Source organism: Salmo trutta, chromosome 33 (assembly GCF_901001165.1).
Source record: "Salmo trutta chromosome 33, fSalTru1.1, whole genome shotgun sequence".
Classification (NCBI taxonomy): domain Eukaryota; kingdom Metazoa; phylum Chordata; class Actinopteri; order Salmoniformes; family Salmonidae; genus Salmo; species Salmo trutta.
In genome coordinates this window covers 25,747,454-25,761,378 of record NC_042989.1, presented here as the reverse complement: position 1 = coordinate 25,761,378, position 13,925 = coordinate 25,747,454, and the positions used below count along the sequence as shown (strand labels likewise).

The window sequence follows — 13,925 nt, the reverse complement described above, 5'->3', positions numbered from 1 at the left end:
CATTTGTTGGGATGTATGTTCCTACAGATTACACCAACATATTGCTAGGATTTTAACTTTGCATGTTTCTTCCTACTCTGTCCTGCTTCTGTCACTTAAATTGCCTATATTATTGAGAGTATACTTTAGTCCAATGCAGAGAACAAGGATTCTCTGACAGCTTCATCAACTGGGATAGAGCTGGAAATAAACCGTTCATCTTACCTGTGCTTTACCTGTCAAGGAGAAGAATATAGATTCTCAAAGCCAGACTTAGGCATCTTTGGAATACAACAGGATAAAACAACCTGCTCTCACAGATAAAAATGTTTATTTATAAAACAGTTCATTTTGGTTCACATTCATTGGTATGCTAGCATTAAAGGCATGTTGAGGGCAAACCGAGAGGGAGGGTATGTGGTGGTGTTGAGTTGTCAGATAATAGGATGTCTCAACAGCTAAATAATAAGTACCTTTACAAAATATCCCAGATACTGTATTTATTGCAAGTTACAGCCGTTTCTACCTGTACAATGTCAAGTATGTGTAATAATATCAAAGATTCAAATGAAGTTATAGTCCAGGTACTCGGGTATGGGAGCTGCAAACAGGGCAAGTTGACATTTGAATTAAATCCTTTTACTTTGACAATGCCTGTGTACATTGTAAGCGACACTTCTGGGGGAGGATGACAACCATACTCTTATTCAATACACTGGAAACCATTAATTAGGTGAAACATTCCAGATTCTTCAATTCAAGCCAACCCCATATGTATTTTGCAAAGCAATAACAAGTTACAACTATCAATAAATAAACATTGCTTTAAAAACAAAAATCCCATGATGTACAAATACAGGGGCGGCAGGTAGCCCAGTGGTTAGAGCGTTGGACTAGTAACCGAAAGGTTACAAGATCAAATCTCCGAGCTGACAAGGTAAAAATCTGTCGTTCTGCCCCTGAACAAGGCCGTTAACCCACCGTTCCTAGGCCGTCATTGAAAATAAGATTTTGTTCTTAACTGACTTGCCTAGTTAAATAAAGGTAAAATAAACATTTTTCAATTACAGGCAAACAATGTACAGCAAGTCACAAAATCAATTTCCGTCCTCTCCTGTCGATTTAGATATACTTCCTACATCTCAAGAAGTCTGAGTTTAAGTGAAGCTCTTAGGGTGAGTCTCAATAGTCTAAAGTGGAATCCTCATCTCCGTTCTCTGTCTATCCATTATATTACTCTCACCTAATGTAAAGGAGACAAGTAGAGGAAGCCAATTGATATTATTGAGAAGGAGCTGGGCAGAGGCATATACAGAAGCGCAGGGCTGGATGGAGGTGGGCGTAGTTGTACATTAGTGCCCAGCAGATTCATTGCAGTAATTATCAGGGACCAAGTCGCCTCGTCTCTCTCAAGGGGGACAACCATGTCGCCGAGCCAAATGTAGCTCATCTTTCCTTTTACACCTGTGCATAGCTAAGCAAGTGGGATATGCCTATTGTACGCTCTCAAAGGAACACAGTTGAACTTCAGAGCTCAGGCACAACAGATACCCTGGGACTACGACAGAACTGAACCGGGGTTTCCCATGCCCTAAGGCAGGGAGCGGGCGCTGGGCAGAGCTTTGGCCCCTCTCCTTGTGTCTATTCCTGACCCTATGAGGAGTTAGGGGCACTGCCAGTGTCTGTAGGGTCGTAGAAACAGTCCTCGTTGACCACGGAGGTGAGGCTCTGTACGCTGAACTCTCTCTCCAGCAGAGCGCTGAGGTCCATGGCTGCCAGGTCCGTCTGGCTGTCCAGGGAACGGCTGTGTTCCCTCAGGCTCAGTAGCGCCCGCTGGCTGCTACCTTTCCTCTTCACTGGGCAGAAGTGGCCCCGAACAAGCTTGGGCTGGCTCTCCGGGGTGTTCACCTCTGCTCCCTCTGGCTGCACACGGGGGGCCGGCGCCCGGGAGGAAGCTGCCTCCTCTGACAGCCTCAAACTGAGAAACTGGGCCTCAATGGCACAGGAGGGGAAGCTCCCTCCAGCCTCACTGAACTCATCGTCCTCATCACTCAGGATGTATGACTCCTTCACAGAGCTGAAGCCAGAGGGCTGCTGGCCGCCCCGAGACCAGGCCTTTTGGGTAGACAGTGTCTTGTGCTGTGTGGGACCGTCAGCTGGGGGAGCGTCAGAGGAGCTGTGGGTGCTGCTGCTCAGGGTGCTGCTGCTCAGGGTGCCCTCGTCTGAGTCAGGCTGGCCAGGTTTGAGTGTGCTGGCTGGGGTGGGGAGATCCAGCAGGGGCTGCTCACACAGCCAGGAGGCTCTGGATGAACCTGCTGGGGAAGAGCGAGAGACAGCTGCCAACTGAGCAATACAGTCACTAATATCTGGCCACCAACACTACTGTATGTACAGTAAGTTAATGAGTGCTTATAAAGGTTTAAGTCAAGGTCATGTTGTCTAAAGCTAATTATTTGAAAGTATTTTTTGGAACAGAGCAGGGTTGAACTCACCTATCCTGGCAGAGGGCAGGGTGCTGCGTAAAGGCGTGAGGCGCTCCTTACACCCCATCTCGGCTGGGAGCATGTTCCGTCTGACGTTCTCCCGGAGGATGGAGCAGATGACCTTGATGATGGTCACTTTGCATTCTGGGACACTGGAGGGAAACAGCGGTACCATGCTCAGAGAGCAGGGCTAATTCACACAGTCTACAACAGGAGGGTCCCACTTCTCTGCGACTACAGTCCTGCTGGTGTTTATTTCCCCCTGACACTCAATGGACAACTGATTGGCTAGAGAGCCCATGCAACCCCTGACCTTGTAGAAGGTAGTGTCTGATTAAGAGGATAAAGAAAAACCAGCATACTCTGTGGCCCTCGAGGACCAGAGCTATAGATCCAGTCAGAACTACTGCTCTATCTTACCTGCTACACAGCTGGAAGACAGTCTCTGGCCTTCCCTCCAGTTCAGACTTGGTATGAATCAGCTCCCAGATGCAGGTAGTCTCAGTACCTTAGGAGGAAGGGATTGGAGAAGATCCTTTTAATCAAGACATCTAAATTTAGTTTCAAAAGACTCAATATCCAAGAGAATATGATCTCTGGTAGTTAATGAGAGCCAGAAGGGGGGGGGTGTGTGTGTGTGTGTGTGTGTGTGTCTTGCTCTCTTACCTGCAGTGTTGCCTAGTCGGACCTGCAGTGCAGAAAGCGGGATGAGCCAGCGGAATTTGAAGGGGTCTATGTCTCCATGGGAGTGCGCCAAGCGAGGGGTGGTCTGCTCACACACGAGAGAGAGAGAGAGAGAGAGAGAGAGAGAGAGAGAGATGTTAGGCACTGCTGGCATCAAAGGCATATGAAAGTAAATGAAAGAGCGAACTCACCATCTTCTTCTTGAGCTTGTTGCTCTCCCTGTAGACAAGTATCACTGCCTTCTTGAACACTGATGAGAGAAACGAAATGAAAACTTTGAGCACAACTTGGGAGTTTACACAGGAATCCATCCTGTCAGAAAGTTTACAGCACATTGGCACTACAATGTGTCCATAAACCCCCAAACTATACTGGTATAACACTGAACAGCATCATCTTTTTGTGGATATACAATACATTTATCTAATAGCTAGTCATAAAATATGTGTTTGGGTTAAGCCAGTGGAGTCCAGGCTGAGAGAGACAGCCTCTGGCAAGGGCCAGGCACTCTCTTTCCCATAATACCGCAGTAACGGTACAGTGTCTTTCTAACTCACCAAACACGGTCATCTCGGGGTCCTTTCTCATGCGGCCCAGAGAGGGATGGGGGTTGAGCCAGACGACAGAGGAATGCATGAGGAATTCTCCCATGGTAAGCTCTGTGACCTGGGAGAGAAGGCCATGGGCCACAGTCAGTATGTGCGGGACATAGTAAGTACTGTATCTGTACAGGGACCTGGGCTACTCGTCTAGCACAAACAAGTTCTCTCTGTGTTGGGTGATTGTTGAGTATCTAAAGAGGAAGTATCTATACGGGAACTTGGCTATTTCCAACCAGTTTTCTGTAAGAGATATACATCACTAGGATGAATAGATTAAATTGACCCTAATGGTTGTGCAGCAAATTCAGGCTGTGCTGGTGTTAGTCCAACTACGTGTCTAGATTGAAGATGTGAGTGAGAGTGATGAAAGCTGCTGTAAGGGAAGCAGTAGCGCAGGGTACATTACAGTATAGTTACCTCCTTCTCATGGCCACTCTGCTCTGCCACCAGCTGGTCAAACACAGAACCATAGTCCTCATAGATCTTCTGCATCTCATTGATGTGGCTGGCCACCCTCTCCATGGCCTTCAGGGCCTCTGTGGGCACAGAGGAGGGAAAGGAAGGGTTAGTGTGTGTGTGTGTGTGTGTGTGTGTGTGTGTGTGTGTGTGTGTGTGTGTGTGCGCATCTTCAAGTTACCTGTGAGGTGGTAGTGCTCCTCGCTGTCTGTGTCAGTGAGAGAAACCAGCTCTCGGAGCAGTAGAGGGTATTTCAACACTCTCTGGACTGGCTTGATCAGGTAGGACTCCAGGGTTGAGGAGTGCTGCTTCATAGGGTTCCTCGCAGCCAGGAACTCCTTAAAGGCCCAATCAGTCTTAGCTGTAGACAACAAACAGACTTATTTACCAAGCACTGTACATGTAAGTTGTTCAGTCACATCTTTCATTGTGTAGCACGCTTGGAGGACTGTGCCTAGTGACGCTAAATAGACCCACCACTGTATCTTGGTGCGATAATACTTGTCCACATGGGGGCAGTATAGGCTACTCCTCACCACTGCAGTAAAGGCAACACTGCAGGTAGCTACTGTAAAGCATGGTTTGGACATGAGACTGCCACTCCATTGCAAACAATACCATTGAAAAGACACTATGATTCAAAACAACCACAGCAGTGATTTTCATTCACAGTGTGCATAGCGAGGAGAGATGTCTAATGGTGGGTGCTGTGTGGTCTAGGCTTGGGCAGGAGCTCACCAGAGCAGAGGACCGGCACCTCAAATGTTCTACTGCTTCAGCTCCTGTTCCTCTCATAGAATATTAGCTCAAAGGTATTGTGGAGCTCCTGCACCTAAATATAAACAGTACTGGCACCAAAACTGAGTACCGGCACCTATTTCAGTCCAAATCAAGAACAGTGTAGCATTGTAACACATTGAGAGGCATCCTGGAGGTCAGGTGTAGACATTTCTTGCCACCTCGCTGTGTGTCTCATGTGTAGAAGAATTGAGAGGCCATTAGAGTATTAATTATAGCACTCTGAGCTACAGAGACAGGCAGCTGCATTGACACTTCACACAGTAATTGGCAGGCAATTAACGAGTAAACGAGTAAACACAAAAAGTGTATGCGTAGCGAGAAGGGGCCCGGTACCACGTTGGCAGAGTGAGAATGTGTAATTACTAGAACTGCTGACAGACACCCACAGATTCTCAGTGAACGCCCTCGTTCAGTTGTGTTGGGCTCCACTGTGCTAGGCTTTGTTGTACGAGCTGGGCTGTGCTGTGATGGACTGGGTTATGCTGTGCTGTGATGGACTGGGTTATGCTGTGCTGTGATGGACTGGGTTATGCTGTGCTGTGATGGACTGGGTTATGCTGTGCTGTGATGGACTGTGTTATGCTGTGATGGACTGGGTTATGCTGGGCTGTGATGGACTGGGTTATGCTGTGCTGTGATGGACTGGGTTATGCTGTGCTGTGATGGACTGGGTTATGCTGTGCTGTGATGGACTGGGTTATGCTGTGCTGTGATGGACTGGGTTATGCTTTCCTGTGATGGACTGGGTTATGCTGTCCTGTGATGGACTGGGTTATGCTGTGCTGTGATGGACTGGGTTATGCTGTGCTGTGATGGACTGGGTTATGCTGTGCTGTGATGGACTGGGTTATGCTGTGATGTGATGGACTGGGTTATGCTGTGCTGTGATGGACTGGGTTATGCTGTGCTGTGATGGACTGGGTTATGCTGTGCTGTGATGGACTGGGTTATGCTGTGATGTGATGGACTGGGTTATGCTGTGATGTGATGGACTGGGTTATGCTGTGCTGTGATGGACTGGGTTATGCTGTGCTGTGATGGACTGGGTTATGCTGTGCTGTGATGGACTGGGTTATGCTGTGCTGTGATGGACTGGGTTATGCTGTGCTCTGATGGACTGGGTTATGCTGTGCTCTGATGGACTGGGTTATGCTGTGCTCTCATGGACTGGGTTATGCTGTGCTCTCATGGACTGGGTTATGCTGTGCTCTGATGGACTGGGTTATGCTGTGATGTGATGGACTGGGTTATGCTGTGCTCTGATGGACTGGGTTATGCTGTGCTCTCATGGACTGGGTTATGCTGTGCTCTGATGGACTGGGTTATGCTGTGCTCTGATGGACTGGGTTATGCTGTGCTCTGATGGACTGGGTTATGCTGTGCTCTGATGGACTGGGTTATGCTGTGCTCTGATGGACTGGGTTATGCTGTGCTCTCATGGACTGGGTTATGCTGTGCTCTGATGGACTGGGTTATGCTGTGCTCTGATGGACTGGGTTATGCTGTGCTCTGATGGACTGGGTTATGCTGTGCTCTGATGGACTGGGTTATGCTGTGCTCTGATGGAGAGTTGTGTTCTAATGCATGTTTACGCTGCTGTTTCCTACTTCAGTTCATTCTGCTTCATCAGAGACTGTTGGGGAACATGCAAAGCCGCTTGCAAGATTATTCCTGCGCAATTAAAACTCCATTACGGTACCTGCTTCTAGGAATGCAACGCGTAATCTTGTAATGGGAAGAATTTAAGAGGCACCGGGGTGCAATTTCCCCACCTGCTCGGTTTCATTTATTCTGCGCTGGGCAGCGTGCCCAAACCAGAGGAAGAGGCCAACGTTGCGGGCATAAATTAAGTTCAACATTTATATTCAAGCATATAAACAGGGACACTCAAAATTACTAGCACTCCCCCTGTCAGCGTTTCATGGTCTTTCTCTCATTATAGACCAGCTTTCGTTAGCTGTGCAGCACAATGGGGGCACTCCAGCTAGCCTAGGCACTTTCACAGTTTTACAGTTGAGTTGATATGAAAGAGAATATGGGAGTCTGGAATGATTGAGTGAATATGAGGAGATGCTGAAGTAAAGTGGGATTGCATCACTTCACCAAGCGAGTAGCTCCACTCAGAGACATTTCTCTGGAGTTCATTATTGATGCTGGACCGTAGGCGCCATGTCAACCATGTCATTTACATAGAGTGCCGGGATTGGTGGGGATGACGCAATGGAAGTGCAAGGGGGTATTTTGGGGGTGGTGGGAAGAGGGGAGACCCGTACCTCTCTCCAGGACTTTCTGGACCTTGATGTGGTTGGCACAGAAGCCACTGTAGAGCTTGAAGTGATCAGCGTAGTACAGGAAGGATCCACCCAGAGAGAAGAGAAGCTTCTGGAATAAGAGAGAGACAGATAGAGGGAGAGTAAGAATGTGTGAAGGGGAGCGAGATGGAGTGAGCATGTGAAGTCGTGACCTGACCACTCTCACCTCCCTCTCACGGGACAGTATTAACAATCCCCCAGGCCTGCCCTCTCTAACCCCTCAGTACAGTGCTTTTATCAACATACAATTCTCCATGTCAAAATGGCTAAATGGCTACGATGCCGTGTCGATGTGGTAAATCAATCATGTGTGAACCTGTAACAATCTCGCAATAATAAATACAGATATATCTCAAAGTGTGACAGGACACTTACTGTTCATCATAGCAATGAAGGGGGTTTGGGTGAGTGATTTCACATATTTGTATGTCATTTGGGTGTGCTCATTGGTTAATGCGTCTATGAATATGCGGTTTAATCATGTCATCTAAGTGTGTGTGGATTGGCAGAGGCAGTTGTAACAAGGGTCACAAACAGTGTTTCTGTGTGTCATACCTTAAACTGCACAGGGGTTTCCAGGGTGCTGAAGTCAGGTGAAGAGGCGATCCTCTCCTCTAGCGTCTGCAGGAAGACCCTCTGGAAGTCCAGCATCTCTGGCAGGCTGCCAAACAGACTATCCATCTAAAGGAAAGGAGAGACAGGAGCCTGGTCAGTCATCTCTTTACAGCAGTCAGTCAGCGATAGCTCTCTCTTTACAGCAGTCAGTCAGCGATAGCTCTCTCTTTACAGCAGTCAGTCAGCGATAGCTCTCTCTTTACAGCAGTCAGTCAGCGATAGCTCTCTCTTTACAGCAGTCAGTCAGCGATAGCTCTCTCTTTACAGCAGTCAGTCAGCGATAGCTCTCTCTTTACAGCAGTCAGTCAGCGATAGCTCTCTCTTTACAGCAGTCAGTCAGCGATAGCTATCTCTTTACAGCAGTCAGTCAGCGATAGCTATCTCTTTACAGCAGTCAGACACTAGTTAACATCCCCCTCTGATGTCTCAGGTGAGAGGCAGTTAGGAACAGCCTCTCTCTCTTCCTATCAATTCAATTCATTTCAAAGGGCTTTATTGGCATGGGAAACATGTTTACATTGCCAAAGCAAGTGAAAATATATCATTAACAAAAGTTAAATAATCAATAACAAATTAACAGTAAATATTACGCCCACAAGTTTCAAAGGAATAGACACATTTCAAATGTCATATGGCTAAGTACAGTGCTATAATGATGTGCAAGTACAAAAGGGAAAATAAATTAACATAAATATAGGTTGTATTTACGATGTTGTTTGTTCTTCACTGGTTGCCCTTTTCTTGTGGCAACAGGTTACAAATCTTGCTGCTGTGATGGTACACTGTGGTATTTCTCCCAATAGATATGGGAGTTCATTAAAATTGGATTTGTTTTCTAATTCTTTGTGGGTCTGTGTAATCTGAAGGAAATATGTCTCTCTAATATGGTCATACATTTGGCAGGACGTTAGGAAGTGCAGCTCAGTTTCCACCTCATTTTGTGGGCAGTGTAGTGTGCACATAGCCTGACTTCTCTTGAAATCCAGGTCTGCCTTTCTCAATAGCAAGGCTATGGTCACTGAGTCTGTACATATTCAAAGCTTTCCTTAATTTTGCGTCAGTCACAGTGTTCATGTATTCTGCCACTGGGACAAAAAGCACAATCTCACAGTCTCTCGCTCTCTCACACCATCATTAAAAGGTGTTCAGGGTGTCTTGCTCTCAGCTGTGTGCCTAGACACGTCTGAGTGTCTGATAATGTTGGTTTAATCAGCCCACTGCTCAGTGTGTATCGATGGATCTCTCCTTTGAGAGTGTCGTCCTGAGACTGAGGTCATGCTCAGTTCACATCACTGTTCACTAGCTACAGGATGTGGACTTCCATTAGCATTCCCCAGCCATGGCCTTCTGGGCTCACAGAGGAGGGACAGACACATAAGGACTAATCTTAACCTGAGAGAAGAGTCAATCGTGTATCGATTAAAAATGGTAGAGGTATAAGCATAATTTTAACCACGTTTTGGTCCTATGTCAGTAAGGGTTTTAAGAAGGGGAGGTCCGTAGAGTTTATTGCTACTAGAAATGAATTTAACCCCACCCAAATCTAATCAAGCTATCCATCTCTCAATCTGTGACCTCATATGAACCAACCTCCTAAAATTCTCAATTTCTATTAACTCCCCCATCTCCCAATCCCCCATCCTCCATCCATTCTAATCCTCCATCCTCCCCCATCTCCCAATCCCCCATCCTCCCTCCATTCTAATCCTCCATCCTCCCCCATCTCACAATCCCCCATCCTCCCATCCAATCCTCCATCCTCCCTCCCCCATCTCCCCATCTCCCAATCCCCCATCCTCCCTCCATTCTAATCCTCCATCCTCTCCCATCTCCCAATCCCCCATCCTCCATCCTTCCTCCATTCTAATCCCCCATCCTCCCATCCAATCCTCCATCCTCCCTCCCCCATCTCCCCATCCCCCCCATCCAATCCTCCCTCCCCATCTCCCAATCCCCCATCCTGCATCCTTCCACCATTCTAATCCTCCATCCTCCCCCATCTCCCAATCCCCCATCCTTCCTCCCATCCCCCATATCTCCCAATTCCCCATCCTACATCCTTCCTCCCATCCCCCATCCAATTCTCCCTTCCATCCCCATTCTTCCTCCCTCCCCATCCCCCAATCCCCCATCCTCCCTCCCCATCCTTTCTCCCATTCAATCCTCCCTCCCATCCCCCATTCTTCCTCCCAACCTCCCTCCCATCCAATCCTCCCTATCCCCCATCCTGCATCCTTCCTCCCATCCCCCATCCAATCCTCCCTTCCATCCCCATTCTTCCTCCCATCCTCCCTCCCAATCCCCCATCCTCCCTCCCCATCCTTTCTCCCATCCAATCCTCCCTCCCATCCCCCATTCTTCCTCCCAATCTCCCTCCCATCCTCCCTACCATCCCCCATCCTCCCTCCCACCAACACTCCACTCCACCCATCGCACCAAACCCCCCTCCCATTGCACCAAACCCCCCATCTCCCAATCCCCCATCCTTCCTCCCATCCCCCATCCAATCCTCCATCCTCCCTATCCCCCATCCTGCATCCTTCCTCCCATCCCCCATCCAATCCTCCCTTCCATCCCCCATTCTTCCTCCCATCCCCCAATCCCCCATCCTCCCTCCCATCCTCCCTCCCATCTCCCATCCTCCCTCCCACCAACACTCCACTCCACCCATCGCACCAAACACCCTCCCATTGCACCAAACCCCCCTCCCATCCCACCAACCCCCCTCCCAAGCTACAAAACCCCCTCTCCCATCTCACCAACCCCCCCCCCTCCCATCCCTCCACTCCCTCATCCCAGGGCACCCTCCTCTACCTCGTCCAGCGTAAGGAAGGTCTCGTTCTGCAGTGGCTTCAGGTAGATCTCAAACAGGCAACTCAGGTCCTGGAGGAAGGAAAGACAGACAGACAGAAAGAGGAAAAATACAAGAGGTGGGTTAGTGATAGGGAATCCAACACTGCATTATAGGGCTGTTATGGGTATCAACAGTTATTCAATCCCCCCAGAAGTGATCCGTTATCTCCTCCTCTTCCATTCTCTCCTCCCTGTGTTTTAATGTGGCTGCGGATCGTCAGGGCTTCACTGGTGATCATCATATTAGGCTGATTTACAGCCCCCGCCGCACAGCCAACGCAGCACATCACAGACAAATGGTTACAGCCGCTGCAGAGGATGCTGGGAAGGCATTCTACTCCCCTCTACAAATCACCCACCCACCGCCTCCCAGAGAGAGAGAGAGAAAGAAAGAAAGACAGAGAGAGACAGAGAGAGACAAGGTGGAGATCATGAAAGGAGCTCTTTAATGTGAGAGAGACAGAGAGAGACAGAGACCGAGAGAGAGACCAAGAAAGAGACCAAGAGAGACCGAGCGAGAGAGACAGACACAGAGAGAGACACACCGGGAGAGACACAGAAAGACCCAGAGAGAGACCAAGAGAGAGACAAAGACAGAGGAGACAGAGATTGAGAGAGAAAGATTGAGCGAGAGACCGAGCGAGAGACCGAGAGAGATTGAGCGAGAGAGAGAGACCGAGCGAGAGAGAGAGACCGAGCGAGAGAGAGAGAGAGAGAGAGACCGAGCGAGAGACCGAGAGAGATTGAGCGAGAGAGAGAGACCGAGCGAGAGAGAGAGAGACCGAGCGAGAGAGAGAGAGACCGAGCGAGAGAGAGAGAGAGACCGAGCGAGAGAGACCGAGCGAGAGAGACCGAGCGAGAGAGACCGAGCGAGAGACCGAGCGAGAGAGAGACCGAGAGAGACCGAGCGAGAGAGAGACAGAGAGACATTGAGCGAGAGAGAGACCGAGAGAGAGAGAGAGACATTGAGCGAGAGAGAATGAGAGCGAGACAGAGAGAGAAAGAGAAAGAGAGAGAGACCGAGAAAGAGAGAGAGACTGAGACAGAGACAGAGACCGAGAGAGAGAGAGAGAGAGAGAGAGAGAGAGAGAGAGAGAGATTGAGCAAGAGAGAATGAGAGACCAAGAGAGAGAGACCGAGAAAGAGAGAGACCGAGACAGCGAGATTGACAGAGAGAGAGATGGAGCAAGAGAGACAGAGAGAGAGACCGAGAGAGAGGCCGAGAGAGAGGCCGAGAGAGAGGCCGAGAGAGATTGAGCAAGAGAGAATGAGAAAGAGAGAGGAGACCGAGAGAGAGAGAGATTGAGCAAGAGGGACCGAGAGAAAGACCGAGAGAGACCGAGAGAGAAAGAGACAGACCCGAGAGAGAGAGACCGACACCGAGAGAGAGATTGAGCAAGAGAGACCGAGAGAGAGACATAGAGAGAGACCGAGAGAGAGAGACAGAGAGAAACCGAGAGAGAGAGAGCTGACAGGGATTAAGAGACGAGGTGGAGATCATGAAAGGAGCTCTTTAATGTGCTCTGAGAAAAGGGGTGAGATGGAAACTTGAGCTGAACAGGGCCTCTGAATGATGAGCCTGTGTACTGTAGAGTATAAACAATGATGCAGGTTATATCTCTGCGGTCGGTCGGTAGGTCGGGCCACACAGTCTCGGTACTATTCAGTGGCTTTCCTTTCTCTTTCCATCTCATCCTGGCTCAACTGATTGTTTCGGGGAAATTTGCCATTATCTTAAACAAACATAATAGCCAGATAACAAATCATTACCTTGACATAGGACTTCTCTGTGTCCACCAGCTCCTGGATGACCTTGCGGAGCCTCTCGGTGGCACTCATGTGTCGGGGGCAGGGTCTGAGCAGTGTGGTCTCGGCCCCTGGGTGCGGGGGGTCTTTGTGGCCCTCCATCAAGCCCCCGGAGCCCTCTTGGAAGGTGTGGTACAGCGTGCACACCGTCTCCACGCTCTGCAGTGGGCGATAGAGAGAGACAGGTTAGGGACTGCATGAGTAACATGTACACAAAGCTTACTAGGATCACAAGGACTTTTATCTTGTTTATCTTACCACATAGATATACAGTGCATTCGGAAAGTATTCAGACCCCTTGACTTTTTCCACATTTTGTAACATCACAGGCTTATTCTAAAATGGATTAAATTGTGTTTTTCCCCCCTCAATCTACACACAATACCCCAAAATGACAATGCAAAAACAGGTTTTACATTTTTTCTAATATATTACAAATAGAAAAACAGAAATGTCACATTTACATAGAGTGCCAGTCAAAAGTTTAGGCACACCTACTCACTCAAGGGTTTTTCTTTCTTTTCTACATTGTAGAATAATAGTGAAGACATCAAAACTATGAAATAACACGTATGGAATCATGTAGTAACCAATAAAAGTGTTAAATCAAAATATATTTTATATTTGAGATTCTTCAAAGTAGCCACCCTTTGCCTTGATGACAGCTTTGCACACTCTTGGCATTCTCTCAACCAGCTTCATGAGGTAGTCACCAACTAACAGGTGTGCCTTGTTAAGTTAATTTGTGGAATTTCTTTCCTTCATAATGCGTTTGAGTCAATCAGTTGTGTTGTGACACAGTAGGGGTGGTATACAGAATATAATCCCCTTTGGTAAAAGACCAAGTCCATATTATGGCAAGAACAGCTCAAATAAGCAAAGAGAAACAACAGTCCATTACTTTAAGACATGAAGGTCAGTCAACACGGAACATTTCAAGAACTTTTATAGTTTCTTCAAGTGCAGTCGCAAAAAAACATCAAGCACTATGATGAAACTGGCTCTCATGAGGACCACCACAGGAAAGGAAGACCCAGAGTTACCTCTGCTGCAGAGGATAAATACATTACAGTTAAGTGCACCTCAAATTGCAGCCCAAATAAATGCTTCATAGAGTTCAAGTAACAGACACATCTCAACATCAACTGTTCAGAGGAGACTGCATGAATCAGGCCATCATGGTCAAACCACCACTAAAGGACACCAATAATAAGAAGAGACTTCCTTGGGCCAAGAAACACGAGCAATGGACATTAGACTGGTGGAAATCTGTCCTTTGGTCTGATGAGTCCAAATTTGAGATTTTTGGTTCCAACCGGCGTCTGTTTGTGAGA

At 48.1% G+C, this 13,925-nt stretch overlaps 1 protein-coding gene across 5 annotated transcripts in view; it reads right to left on the bottom strand.

Moving 5' to 3' along the window:
* Positions 1-291: 291 nt before the first annotated feature.
* tiam2a (TIAM Rac1 associated GEF 2a) overlaps positions 292-13,925 on the bottom strand; it is a 108,115-nt gene continuing 94,481 nt past the window's right edge. For 4 of the 5 annotated variants that reach the window (XM_029730474.1, XM_029730471.1, XM_029730472.1 and 1 more), the window contains 12 exons: positions 12,556-12,750; positions 10,747-10,815; positions 7,873-7,998; positions 7,279-7,387; positions 4,386-4,565; positions 4,166-4,284; positions 3,704-3,812; positions 3,338-3,396; positions 3,129-3,231; positions 2,883-2,970; positions 2,472-2,614; positions 292-2,294 (listed from right to left, as the gene is read on the bottom strand). In XM_029730474.1, the coding sequence (XP_029586334.1) occupies positions 1,633-2,294; positions 2,472-2,614; positions 2,883-2,970; positions 3,129-3,231; positions 3,338-3,396; positions 3,704-3,812; positions 4,166-4,284; positions 4,386-4,565; positions 7,279-7,387; positions 7,873-7,998; positions 10,747-10,815; positions 12,556-12,750 (1,962 nt within the window). In that variant the 3' untranslated portion in view covers positions 292-1,632. The remainder of the gene's footprint in view (positions 2,295-2,471; positions 2,615-2,882; positions 2,971-3,128; positions 3,232-3,337; positions 3,397-3,703; positions 3,813-4,165; positions 4,285-4,385; positions 4,566-7,278; positions 7,388-7,872; positions 7,999-10,746; positions 10,816-12,555; positions 12,751-13,925) is intronic. The other variant, XM_029730473.1, reaches the window with a different exon arrangement.